General features: G+C 38.7%; 1 protein-coding gene across 1 annotated transcript; it reads right to left on the bottom strand.

Moving 5' to 3' along the window:
- Positions 1–205: 205 nt before the first annotated feature.
- unm_hu7912 (un-named hu7912) lies at positions 206–10,914 on the bottom strand. Its single transcript, XM_056730074.1, has 2 exons — positions 10,689–10,914; positions 206–4,654 (listed from the first exon to the last, which is right to left on the bottom strand). The coding sequence occupies exon 2, from the start codon at positions 4,608–4,610 to the stop codon at positions 1,419–1,421; it is 3,192 nt and encodes a 1,063-aa protein (XP_056586052.1). The 5' UTR covers positions 4,611–4,654; positions 10,689–10,914; the 3' UTR covers positions 206–1,418.
- Between the last annotated feature and the right edge of the window lie 4,024 nt (positions 10,915–14,938).

Genomic DNA, 14,938 nt, shown 5'->3' with positions numbered 1-14,938 from the left:
GTCAACCAATTATTGTCCTGTTTTATGTGTGTAACGTCTAAGCGATTGTTGTGATTCTTGCCAAGACCAACAAAAGATGTTTATCAAGGAACACATCTTACCACATAACTCTATCAATAAAAATGAGAAGGGTTGTTTTCCCACACAAAAAAAAATCATGCAAAGCTTTAAAGATCTTTTTAAGTTAAAGACATGAGGCAAGAGAGACCTTTGAGTGTTTCATTTATTGACCATTGTACAGAAAATAAAGCCACACTTGTCAACAGAACACAATTTTGTGAGCAATGTAAATAAATAAGTTAATAAATAAATAATGGCATAACAATGGTAACATAAAGGTAACACTATACAGACTATCTAGTCGCTGTAAAGTTTGTTCAGTGCATGCTATTGATTACATTTTCAAAGTGGGCTGTCTGTGAATGTTCTCCATCATTTGTTTATTTAAGTGCAACTTCTAACACAATCTTGCATACAAATGTGTTTTACACCACTGCTTAAATCATTTTACAAATGTATTCTTTCTACATCAAAATATAGGTTTCTAAGTTTAATCAATCCTTACAAATTATTTAAATTCAAATAGCTTAATTTATATACAGTATATGTTTATACTTAACAACAGTCATCTTTCCAAAGAAGAATGTTCCAGTTTATGAACTTTGGAATACTATGAAAAAGACCACTTAAGAATATGGCAAATAAACCACTATCATTTCAGATGAAAAAATAAGTTAGATTTTATGTAGACTGAAAATGAGCATAATTCAGGTTTTCCTGTAATGTAAAGTTAACAGTTGTTTATATTAAGCTGATTTACCCATTTAAATAGATATACTGTAGTACTTAATGAACACAATACAGAAAGCCGTTGCCATGTACAATACAAAGAATCGTTCAAGCAATTTATTTTACCTTCTCCATGAAAAAGCCGGCCTGACATGTTGTCTGCTGCACTGTTTATCAGTATAATTTATTTTATAAATAACCATCCCTCTTAAAATGTTAAGCAATATTAAATTTCCCTTGCAAGCATGCATTTAACATGCAAGTGCACTTTCATTCTCTTAACAGCTAAAGACAAAGACTTTCAATATTGCAAGAGAAATGTAGGCTCTGCAAAGGCTTCCTAGATTTTATATCCTCTCTGCAACATACTACCAGAAGAAATATTGGAAATATACAGTAATAGTTAACAAGAAACAAATGTTAAGACAAAGTAAATGTGCTTGAATCTACTATTTAGTGCTGTCCGGCTTGTTATCCAATAAGCAACTTGTATTATTTCTAGTACTTATTGGCAGAAAGTGACCGAATACCATAAATATAGCCTCACTATTAAAATGCGTATCTAAAAACATTAGTCATTTAAGTTTTATTCTATAGAGCAAATGCTTGATAATACTGGATGCATAGGATTATATAATGTCATCTAAAAGATGAGGTGCACCAACCCAGTCAAGCGTTCTTGGTTCAGATGCTGCCATGATCATACACATGAACTGCTTCCCTGTTCTCTTGTCAATGGGGTAGATGGTGGTGGGAGTGAATCGTGAATTGCTTTCAACAAACTCGCAAAGCTGGTTGTATATTTGTGGGAACTCGTGGCGAAGAAAGACGCCTCTGGTACGAAGTTCCCTTTGAATGTTAATGAAACAGATCTCTCTTGCTTTTCGTCCCTCTTGGCCATCCTTGTCGATGTCAGAAGTTCCGGGAGGTGGCGTGAGAATGAGCGTCTCCATTTCACATTCTTTCTTAAAGATTTTCTTATCTGGGCTCGAGGATGCTAATGAGACCTTGGCGTATTTGCGAACTGTCTGCGTTTGTAATTTGGGTGAAGGAAGTTTAGGCACTAGGTCTCCAACAGCTATGGATACATTCAGGAGGAAACATTCAGTGGGGTCATACTCTTTGCCTTCGTTCTGCAGCTCTTTGCAGTATTCCCCGAGGTTGTCTTTGAAACTGTCCAATTCTCGAAGAGACAGATATGTTGGGGAGATGGTAAGGCTCTCAAGACCAACCTGAAGAAAGTTTTCTGCAGATCCTGGGTTTGGAAAACCCAAGAACAGGACCCCTCTCCCTCGGGATAGATACCCTACACGAGCAATGCGTGAAAAGGCTTTGTGAACATAAGAGTTCTCTCGACAGTGCTTTAATATATGCCTACAAACACTGCTGGTGCGGCCATAAAGACAATTTTCTTTATGTGTGTCCCAGTCCCCACGCCTGCAGTTCCTGGAGCAATAGTATGTATAACAGCTGTGGCACGACTTGAAATACAAGCAAGCATTGAAAGTTGTGTCTTTACGCAAGCATCTCCTGTTGGAGCACACCATTGTGTCATCCTCATCAGTATTGTGATTCAAAGAGACATCCTCAACGCTCCTCAGAAATCCCTCGCAACCACTGTCTGGGTCTTTAAACGTGTCTGGGCTGGTCTTTGAAGAATTTGTTTGTGTGTTCAAAACCCCTGAATCCTCTTGATCTATTTCTCTTTTCCCTTCTAATGTCTCATCGTCGTTGATCAAATGCTTGAGCTGGTCTATCAAGTCCTTGCTCTGTCGTCTGCTATTTTGAGGTTTATAATCAATGACCAAGTCAGCCAGCAACTCGTCAAGCTGTTCCAGGCTTTGCTGCAGGGAGTAATTATTGTTATTCCTCTCTGTTGGTTCTGGTGGGTTTGTAGGTCTCTGTACGTTGTGTGTGTTTGTAGTCGGAGATTGCCCCACGTTTTGAGTTTTCCAGCTGCCGAGGCCTCCATCTCTCTTGCTGCTGTTCGCTGCACGGATGTCATTGTCGGTAATTGTAATCTCTGGGGTTACAAACCAGTGCCGTCCCGAACTGTTTCGTCTCTCACTGGCACACTTCTCTAGACAGTTTTCAGAGAGGGACAAAGCGGCATATCGTCGAGGCGAACTAGAAAGGTTCACGATAACTGGTTGTTGATTGTTATTAGGAGCAACTCCTGGCCTCCCGTGATTGAGAAGGTTCTCATAACTCCTGCCTCGTGAAATGCCTTGTTCTCTTTCAATGTGTGAAATGAGAATGTTGTCCGAGGATTTCGAGTAATTCCTGACATCTGCTCCTAAACGGCTTGGTTCGGTAAAGTCATTAGGATACCATGGACTTATCGATGGTGCCCGCTGAGGGGTTGCCTGCGAGGATGCGTACTGACTGGAATATGTAGCTATGCTTGACCGATGCCAGTCATCTGAAAAGACCTGGGACAAGCGTGGGCGTCGTCGACCTTCTGTTTGATACGCTCTCATAGGAATGTGTAACTCTGATGGGTAATGATAAGGCCGGGTGTAGAACATCCTTGAAGCGTCTGAGGGATATGGATAAGCTCTTGGATCTTCTTGATAGTATGTTTCAGTGGGAGGGGTAGATATGAAGTATGGACCTGGCTCGCTCACTGAATAAGGTCTACCGTAGAAAGCATCCATGGGTTCGCGATCTGCAAAGTATGAACGCACAGGCAAAGTGTGAACCCAGCGAGTCCTTGGGTCAAGTACGTACTGACTGTTGAGGGAGGGATTTTGACTGGCACTGCTGTTAATACTGTATTGGTCGTCTTGATAATATGTTCTATTGGATGGCTGAACTGGATACCTGCAGGGATCATCGGTATAGAAGAACTTGGTTGGAATATTCGGATTTGACAGGGTTCTGTACTCCCTTGGGTCTCTGGGAGAAGTCCTTCCTAAAGGGATCTCTCCAGAATTAATGTTCATACTAGACATGCTGTTTTGATATGGACATGCTTGCCTGTAGTCCATGCTGTAACACTCACTAGGAGTAGATGTTCTGGAAGTGGATGTATGACTCCTGATCCCTGGAGCAGATGGAAGCTGCCATGGAACATTACTTCTGTGGTTAGGCATCTTCCGTGTTGTGTGCTGGAGAACTGAGGCATCTGGCTTAATATCGACACGGCACCTGACGTGGGGAGTGTTAGCTTGTTTATCCGGTCTGTTGTCCTCAAAACAATCAGAAACATACAGGGGAGTATGGGGTTGTAGCTTGATAGGATGGACTTCGTTAACCAAAGCCCTGCTTGTTGAATGGGAGTCTTGTCGAATTGGCAGTACTTCTGGTCTCCTCTGGGGGTCAACCGGAGATCGACGCCTCATGGTTGCTGGTGGGGAGACTGTAATGGGTACTGGGGTCAGGGTGGCTCGAGCCCGTGGAGCACTTTTTGACCGAGGCTTACCATGAACCCCAGTCCTTGCTGCTTCGTTGCTCTTATCTGTGCCGAGTTGGTGCTGGGAGAGTTTTGAGTTAAACAAATCTGGAGAGGAGAAACGCAAGTGTCCCTGCTGTCCAGTGCCATTCCAGACTGCATCCTTATTCACTGTTTGCTGGTCAGACCTGTAGGTATACTCCATGGATGAGGAAAAGTTCTTTGGGTCATCCAATGATTCAATGAAGTCAAAGCTACGGCAATGTCTTTTGTTTATGGTTTCAAAGTTTTGATCAAGTGGGCCAACCATTTGAGAATCACATTGTTTAGAAGATCTAGAATACTGTGAGAGCCCAGAGGTAGGGCCAAGCTTTATGTCTTGATACAAGGTAGATGTTAATATATCAGGGGGATCCGTACGTGTCATCTTAAAGGGACCCCCGATTTTTAAATCCCCTCAGTTGGTGTCTCCTAGAGAGAATTAAAAACAGCCATATTAGATACACAATACCAACAGTTTTAATATCTGCATTAAAAATAATAAAATATATAAAACAAATTGCACATTAGGGCCTTTGTTTAAAATGAATAATATATGCCTAAAATTTTTATATTATCTTAAATAGAACAGTGAATTTAATTTGCAATACACCCACCTTTATGTCATATTATCTATCTATCTACAGTATATATATGCCTTAACAGAGAGGCAAATTCAGCTAAACCAACAAGTCCTCCATAGCCAATGTGACCTGGTACTGACCTGACTTTGATTTCGTTTCAAGTTATTTCTCAGGTTATCACACCCCCAGTTTTCTCGCCTTTATTTCCTGTGGCTTCTCTATTATTTTACAAAACGCCTAAAAAACAAGTCCTCTAGACATCGGTTGCTATGGAAATGTACATCTAAAATTACATCTAGTATGTTGTTACAATAGTAGACATTTCCCTTACATAATATAACCAGTACAAAAGTCCTTTAAAATGATAAGAGTTCTGAGTGATTAATAAGTGTTCAGATATCCAGTCTATGAATGTGGTTACCCCAGCTAAATGTCATGTCATGCATGCTTGTAGAACTCTCAGAAAAGAAACATATACTGTATACAGAAGGAAACACTGACTGAATAGAGAAATCTGAATTAATTTCAAAGATGCAGAAACATTGATCTAGACATATCCCCAAAATAAGTTATTTTACTTAACTCTTCTCCATAACAACAGTATGTATTTCACAATAAAATGTATTCAAGAAATCAAAATTCCTTTTTTATTACAAATGTCATCTTATCCGAAGGACACGAAGATGTTTTCTTTCAAAACATACATGCAGTTTTACTGCATTGCACTGCAACAGCCTTGCCCATTAATAATAGAGCCATTCTGCTCTTTGGGGAAATAAAATGAACAGAGTAGAAAAGAGACTAAAAAGGGAGCATATAAACCAGGAAATGTCAGATATGAGCTACAAACGTGCTGCATGCATTGCTAAATTAAGAAGTGTTTTAGTGCTGATGATACCAGCCATGTAAGGGATACAGGTGATGCTCAGTACACATGCACTATTATGGCTGCTCTGATTTTTCACAGCTCCCCCTCTTGGGTATAACTTCCTTTATCCTTTTTAGATCCTGTTTGCATTTTATAAAAAAGAAATTGTGGGTCATTTCAGTTTGTGTTATATAGCCTAAACTACTTTTAAGCATGACTAGTTATTTAACCAACTGACTTGATTAAGTTATAGCCTACATAGTACACTGTGGTCTAGGCTCATATGTATTGTATAGACCATTTTGCAAGATGTAAACAATAAGTGTTTTTGTTTGTACAGAAATATTACTTTAAACAAATATATTTTATCAGGTCTTAGAATTGTTTGTTTAACGTTTTGAATCTGCTTAATGTTTTGTTGGTTTTTACGTTCTCCCTTACGAAACAAAATATGTGGAATAAACTGGGAAATATTATGCAATATATTAAAAAATACATTTCCATATATTAGATACAAATTTATAGTGATGCTCCATAAAAATTAAAATAGAGGCCCTCGCCTCTACCTTCAGTGTGGTTTAAGTGTGTGTAATTAATACAATTAAATAAAAACTATTTCAAAACGTTTTTAGAAGAAATCTTCGTGCACCCAAAATTTTCGGTATCGGATTCACAATTTTGATTTCGGTGCATCACAAAAAATGTATATTATATACATTTTTCAACAGCCTACATATGAAAAGCAGAAATTTGCAAGTATTATTCTATCGTAATATATGAACAACATATCATTTTTAATAAAATTATTTATATTAAGGTTAATATATTGCTAAAATATTGCTTAATGGCTAGACCAGTGTTGTTTACGTCTACACATACATAGCAATAAATATAAACACACACATGCAATTTGCCAAAATTTAGAATCATTTTAAGGTCATTCAATGTTCTGTGTTTCAGTGATTTCTAAATTACAAGTGGGAGCTACGGAGCCCCACTTCCTGGCTATTTCTCTTCAGCCAACCCTTAAACCATCTGTTCATCCTGCAGAGAAGACACACACCTTCACTCTGTTCTGTGGATTACTGTACATCATCTCTTGTATACAACCTTCTGTACCCATAATTACTAAATGGTAAACGTAATGTCCCAAACTGTATTTTTACTTATATTGTAGCCCAAAGTCAAAGCACAGGCAATCGAGGGCACTATACAGTATATCTGTATTGTAAAGCCCATTGCACATTGAGTCCAAAATTTGCGTACGTAAAAAAAAATAAGACCTCATGTTATGTCAATCATATTTACACTCGAACTCCAACATTTTTGTCCGTCATAAAAACATTCGGACTGGGCTCGTTTTTCTGCGTTTCTTGCATCCGTAGCAAGCATTTTGAGAGGCCTTTTTTAACAATTCAGAGATACTGTACAAACTAACGGCAAATATGAAAAAAATGCATACGAAAATTTTGAACTGTGTGTGCAAAGACCTTTAATACAAACTATGGAATCATAACACATTTTACTGTGTGTTGCTGAATTCAAAGAGAACAGCTTAAAGGGATAGTTCAGCCAAAACTCAAATTTGCTGTATTTATTCGCCGTCAGGCCATCCGAGATATAAGTGACATTTTTTCTTGAGTAGAACCCTAAAGAAGATTGTTTGGTTAATCCGCAGCCCTCTCTGCTTCATATAATGGGAGTCTATGGGGTCCACCTGTCTAAGAGTTCCTAAAGCACATAATTCCAAAAAGTGGCTCCTGGCGACATGTTGACGTTTCTTGAGGCGAATCGTTTGATATTTTCAGAAAACTGAACGTCATTTTTAATAATATTAGCCATAATGCACAGCCTCTGCACACAATTGCAATCTTCTTCTTGTAGTATTTGGTGGCGGATGGCATTCCAGCATATGGTACGTTTAGCGCCACCTGCAGAAAGGGAGTGTTGAGGCTGTACAGTATGGCTAATATTATTAAAAATGATGTTCAAATTTGTGAAAATATCGAGCAGTCACTTCATGAAACGTCAACATGTCGCCAGGAGCCGCTTTTTGGAATTGTGTGCTCTTAGACAGGTGGACCCCATAGACTCCCATTATATGAAGCAAAGAGGGCTGCGGATTTACCAAACAATCTTCTTCATGGTTCTACTCAAGAAAATATCACCTACATCTCGGATGGCCTTAGGGTGAGTAAATAAACGGCAAATAGGAGTTTTTGGCTGAACTATCCCTTTAAGACAATAGCTGTAGACTGTTGCATCTCCTCATAAAAATATCAGGTACAAATTACAACTTGGAAATGAAGGGTAATAAAACTCCATCACAAATCAGATCTAGTGCAGTTCTGTGATTGATGTAGCCAGGATTGGATGACTTTCACTACTTTATTGCATTACATCTCTGCTGGGAGCAATTTTGGGGTACAAGCACTAAGCACTTTATCCCTTTTTTAGAAGCATCGGCTCTAGTGTCTCTGCAGCCAGGAGTGACTGTGCAGAGTTGATGCCCCTTGTATGGTTGATACCCCATAACTTCTTGTTGCTAGATTGTTTCAATTCTTGAATGCCGTCTGGACCTCTCCATTTAACAGCTGTTTAAGAGAGCTGAATTGCACATTTTAAAATCTATTTATTCAAACGCTGTCGCTCATCGCAGATGCTTACAAATCAGGTTCCCTTCGGCTGCCGTTTTTAATGGTTTTGTTTCTAGCTGACTAAGTGTATACAGTGGTTGACCTTTCGGTGAGGCAATATTTACCCAGCATCCCTCTCTTTCCATCTTTTCTCCCAACATAGGTCACAAAAAGAGAGCGTAATGCAGCACTTTAAGATATAAAAGCTGTTGCTGCTTGGTGTTCATACAAATTAAATATAGAGATTACAGCATGTATGCTTAGATCAAATGTCACTTTTATCTGACTTCTTACTGCTGTGTACAATATTACTTTACACTCACCGAATCACTGAAAGAGAAAAGTGTCTTCCTTTTAATAAAAGAGTTGAGTCATTTGAATTTAAAATTCAAACCTTACACCTTTGTAATGTCCATACTAGGCAAGGTGTTCTTCATTACGCAAGGTGGCTAAACAGTAGGCGTCTTTACACCTAGCATTTGCGCTAGTACCTGCGACTGAGGCCGACTGCTCACACACCGTCAATCACCACCTGTCCAAGACTACATTTCTCTCATCATTCGGTCTTGAACACTCAGGAAAAAACATATCTGGAGTAAATTTATCTTTGAATCGTTTATAATTAGATGAGTTACACAATTAAAGACGATTTCTCTCAGTTTTAGTGTGACTCTGAGAGATCATATGCAGCAGCAGTTAATCTCGCATGAGGTTTATCTCCTTAAATAAACAAGCCATTCCTCAAATGAGTTCACACTTTTTTTGGCTCGATATGAGGTAAAGAGGCTATATTTAGACACAATGGATGTTGGGAAAGATTCGTCTCAGTGAAAGTAGCCCAGCTGGATGATTTTATAGAGTTAAACAGATTTATTGGAGATGACATTTCTTTTCCGGTCCAACAGAGGATTTGGGTAATGGAACTGGGAGACCCAATAACTGTGTGTGCACCTATAAATCAAATCTTTCCTTAAGCCAATTTATAAGACCATGGATAAAACTAAGTGCGAAATTTCAGACCACATATATGATCATATAATGATATCCTTTATTCACTTATTTGCATCCTTGGGTTAAAGATTATATGCATAAAGATACATTCAATTTGTAATTAAATGAGAAATTATATATAAAACATGGAAAGACAAATTCATATTTATATAGTTTTAAGCATCAGATTTTCAGGCATTATGGCTGTGCATATCACAGTTTGAGAGTCACTCTTCTCGGTCAGATAAACCCTCATTTACATTGTACTAAGGGTAATGGATTTATACCATAATAGTCGAGCAAGACATTACTAAAAATTACACTCTTATAAAGTTAAATCAATAAGAACAACAGTTCAATTTGCTAAGCCCTCGGGGGGTCGTTGTCCCCAGTACGTCCGTTTTAAGGCGCTCATGCATTTGAAACAATTGAAAACTAAATGAAAAACCAATATGTTTTCTTGATATGCCCAGCCTATATCAAGAGCATCATTTAGAAGTTTGGATGCAGATAATTGACCCCAGTATTACAATAAGCTTATATATTAGTATGTCCTATTGTGGTCTGACATTATTTATGACGAACAAAACTTAACAATGCTATAAACATTTCTAACATTTCATGTTATAAAAAGACAAGCCACAATAAATTGTTTTTATTTTTTCCAAGCCATTTCCCCACTAAACAACAGGTGCAGAATGCTTGTGCTGTACTAAAGCCTTACTGCAGACCATATAGTCTACTCTCTTGCTGGTATGGTCTACGCATTCGCGTCTTGATAAAACAAATTATCACCTAGAAAAAAATATATGGATTTACCCATCCTTCACTCTTTGCACAGTTTTGAGATCCTGATTTCGTCTTATTCCAAGAAACATATTGCTACTGTTAAGCATACAAAGTAACTTACATTGACATTAAAACTTGAAACCAAACTACACCCCACGAAGCTCTCCCCGGACAGCAACATACCACATGCCCTGTCGCCTGGATACCTATAAAACCACAAGGTCCTACTGGTTTACAAGGTCGCCATACGTTATCAGGTATAGTGGCCAAAATCCTCTTTAGATCGTTAAAATATCTACCGTAGTCCCATTAAACGCCGTGGTTGTATAGTGTTGCGAAAGTGATGTACAAACTGAAATCTTTTCACATCGCAGCATCACACACACAAGCACACTTCGTTCTCATTTATTGCTGCGGCACGACCCCCGCACTATCGCGCATCTCTCACCGCGTAAAAATGACCTAATGTCTTCCTCGATAAGACGCAACACTACAACCTCATCGGTCTTTAAACTAATTAATAAATATTTGAAAGACATAAGTTTTGTTACGCTAGTGTATGTGTATGACATCTTAAAAAGTGTGCGCATTCATCTTACCGTCTTCATCCATAGTTAAAATCCCGAAGCGGCTGACAACACGGGAGTTCTTAAGGCGCGAACAGTTTTATCATTTTGAGGGATCATGTGGTCTCCATTTCATATTGGCTGGTGTGAAGGGTTGCATCAAACTCCTTTAATATTGTTTTTCGCCCACGGGTCTCGGGGGCGTAGTGAGATAAGACGAGGGGGTGTGGCCGCATCCCTCTTACGTTGCGTTTTTTGCGTGAGATGCGGAAAGACAGCGCATGCGAGCGACTGCGCGCGGCCACGCGCTTCAAGCGCCCACGAGCGCGAGTGCGCGTCTGTGTTCGTGATGTGCACGAAAGCGCTGGTTGAGCAATGAGCATATGCAGTGGCACAGTTCCGAGACGGTCACGAGATGAGATTTTAATTATGGAGGTGTTAGATCGTGCTGATCGGCTCTATGATCACTCAACTCGAGGATGAATATGCTTGTGTTTCCAGGTTTTAATTATGTATTCCAGGACATTGACCTATTGAAGGGATTAGGCTTTTGAATTGTTGATTTCCTTGGAAAGCGTGCTTACAACAAATCTTGGTTTCTAGGCTATCTAAGAAACAGTAAGACGTATGGTTTCATAATAGTTTTAGAGTGTAACCTTACTTCAACTTTGCAACTAGGCTTTTCTTAAACGCATTGCTTCCAGCATAAATGAAAGTGTGCAATGCCAAAGTTAAGTATTATGAGATTAAATAAGACATGATCTCTCATTAAGTTTGATTAATGCGAGCTATTTAATCAATCATGACAACAACAGCATTTTGTACTGTATCAGGCACTGTATGAGACCACCTCACTAGACTTTTAGGAAAATCACATGAATTTGTAGTGTGAGGCATGGGAACAAATCGTGATGCAAGCCTAGTCTTGTAGGTCATTAAATAGCATTATTGCAGCTCTAATTCCATCTCTTCATTTTCCCTACAACCTACATATCTCAATTATGTCCATTTTACAACTTTAAATTGACTGACATGCTTGTAGTCTGACAACACTGGCAGTTTAAAGAACTTGCTTTTATAAAGCATCTCAATTTATTTATAATGCTGTGACTACAGCAACTCTGTATGTGAGCACTATCAGTCGTAGCATTTACAGTGATGCTGACAGCTGACATATAATTATTTTGTTTCTAGTCATGTCATCTATTTATCTCTCAGGCTGTGTAGAGCTTGTGTACTAATGTGTGACTCAGTTCCTGTCCTGTGTTTCAAAGGTTCTTTCTGACGCTGTCGTACAATGAAAAGGATGCGTCACCATTATGCTGCGTTCGGGTGTACATAGAAGAGGACAGAGAAAGCATTGTGTAGCAAGATGATGTTGTATTTATTTGACACTCTTCTTGTTGTATTTCCTATCTAGACATGTTAGCAGCTACTACAATTACGGGATCATTTAAAATTTGTCCTTTGAGTTTCAATATTCAGCATAAAAATATTTCCCAAAAATTTCCCTTACATGTTCAGCAGTTAATTTTTGGTAAAGCTTTAAAAAGATTTGCTTCAATATGCAAAAGACTGAAACATGATTCATAATGCTTCACAGAATCACAGTTTTGTTTTGCAGTTTTGTACGTTTATTTCCCTTTCTGGTTTGCAGGGCCATAACATCTGAGTGAAATATATAAGTCTTCATATCATTCCTTCGGTAAAGTGAATGATCAAGCCCTTAGCCAATGACCCCTCAGCTGTTCTGAGGGTAATCGAGGCCAAAAATACACCTGAGCCTCTCTCTCTCTGAGCTGTAAGGGTGGGCCTTTTCCCTTTGTCCAAGCTGAATTTATGTCTGTCCTGCTGATAGCAAACTCATTACAGTGTCGCCAGTAAGATCACATGACAGTGTCGTTGGAAGTGTTATCTATAGAGTAGCGTAAGAAAGATGAATTGGCAGAGACAACTGTGCTGAGCTCAGGACTACCATGTTCACCACAGCCTATAGCAGTAGAGATAGTGGGAAAGGTCATTGAAGATTTAAAGGCTTTTAGTAGCTTAAAGGTGACTGAAGAATTCAGTGGGAGGTAAAGTTGCGTGAATAGCTTCAATAGTGATTGTCTGTATTTCTTGTCTTGTCTTCAGCTAGTTGTGTGAGTCAACAACTTAGCTCTTTCTCTATCACTCTTTAACATCTTTTAAAACTGTTTTAACACTGTTTAACAGTAGATTGTGAAAGAGGTACGAACCAATGCTGTGCAAGAATGCTATGATTCATTTGAAAGGCTTGGTTTAAGTCTTTATTTAAAAATAAATTTAAAAAATGGCAAAATATTTGGGAAACCTGTTGGCTGAAGACAGACACTATTGCGCTCCACATAAACATTCATAACATTTTATACAGAATAATAAAGCACACTATACATATTGCAAGCTGTGTCTCTGTCCTCTTCTGTTAGTAAGAGCCCATCGATGTTATTGGCATGGCAACCCAGCTTCCCATTGGTTTAGCCTGCCCACCATCTGTCTGCTCCCATATGTGTTACAAATGATGCGGCATGACAGGAGCCATTCCCACAAGGTGTGGGAACCCAGGGCCCAACCACAGAGCCATGAAGAGAGGCTCAGCTACAGGCCCGGCACTTTGATCTTAAGGCAATGAATGATGCAGCTCCTTCCAAGAAGCCCACAGACATTAGAGGTCGTCCATCATTAGACTCTGTGTGTTAGAAGGTGTCTCAGCTGCTCCAGAGACTCTTTTAAGGAAAATTAGATCAATGGCTGGGCTGCAAATCCTGCTCTTATTGATAAGAGTCCTGTACACCAGTGGATCAATTGAGTAAACACCATTACAGTGTTGCAAACAAAGTGCATGGCTATTTGAACACAACACAACTGAACTGATTGATACATCATTCTTATTTGTAAATACAATATCTGATTGTAAATGATACCTGTTTGGGAGCTAAAAGTGCATTATTTTGATAATCCCAAATGTGTGGGCATTATATTGTGAGTCACCATATTATAAAGTTTGATTTTTTGATACATTGTTCCATTTTATATACATATGAATATTTATGTAGGTCATGTAGCGTTCGATCAAACTTGTACTCCTGCTGTACGTTCATACAACCTTAACATGATTCATGATGTAATACACATTCAACATTTGTTAAATCTAATAATCAGACGTCAGCTGTGTTCTCCTTACAAGTTAATTTACACTTTTCACAAGCAATCCCTTGGTTGCATAATAGCTGTACAAGAGAACCGACCTGTTTACATTTATTACTTTGTCAAAAGTGTCTAATTATGAGTTTGACATATTGCTACTGTCCTTCTGAAACCTCTTATCTCCAAATTTCGTGATTTTTCTTTGCCATAAATCATTATTATTAGTTACCCTTATGTTAAGAAAGGGTAAGCTTCTTCTTTAAGGAAAGCCCTTGATGGGTGCCGACATCACAAGGGCACATGCATGACTTCACTCTGTAAATGGAGAGAAAGAGAACTTAAGTTACTTCTTTACAAAAAAGTTATTTTTTAAATAAGATTATACAGTAGTTCAATTTGAAATCATAAAGCTATACTTAATAACCCAATTTACTGTTCATGCTGAATAAGCAGTGTGCTGTACACAGCATGTTTTATTCAAATTTGATGATACTTCCCCAATCCACTGCAGAGTAAAGAGGGAACGTGTTAACAGAGAAAGCCTTGGACATCGGATAGCAAAATGTGTATACGAAAACGTTTGTTGGGAATCCACATGATGATCCTTTTTTTTGTGGTTGTCAGGAAACTTGGTTAGCCAATATACCTTCCCCGAAAGATTTAGGACCTACTGAAGCTTCAGCATTTGCAGTTGTGTTAATGAAAGCCACCTCTGTCTCTGGTGATGCTTGGTGATGCCTGGTGAAATATCTTGCCAGGGTTCTTGGCACATGGACAGAGGCTGGGATTGTTTTCTTATTCCTTTTTCCGTTCATGCAAAACTGGCCATGGTGAGAGCCCTTCCCTCTATTCCACCTAGAGCTTGGCCGTGTTTTTGGCATCCTGCTCTTACTCCTTTGGAGTTCTCTTTGGTGCCAAATCTGATTTAAGCACCTCATATCTGATTTAAGCCGAGTAATATTGACTAAGCTGCAGAGGATGAAAGAAAAGCCGGCCTTTGAAGTATCTAAAGAATTTTTAACATTTTTAGATAATGTATTTTTCTCAACTGCCTTTAAGGGTCAAAATAATCAAATGCATTGAATCTAGACAATACACAATCTCCCACTTTCCGATGA

Source organism: Triplophysa dalaica, chromosome 18 (assembly GCF_015846415.1).
Source record: "Triplophysa dalaica isolate WHDGS20190420 chromosome 18, ASM1584641v1, whole genome shotgun sequence".
In the NCBI taxonomy this organism is placed as follows: Eukaryota; Metazoa; Chordata; class Actinopteri; order Cypriniformes; family Nemacheilidae; genus Triplophysa; species Triplophysa dalaica.
The sequence above is the reverse complement of the archived record's forward strand: the minus strand, read 5'-3'. Positions and strand labels throughout refer to the sequence as shown.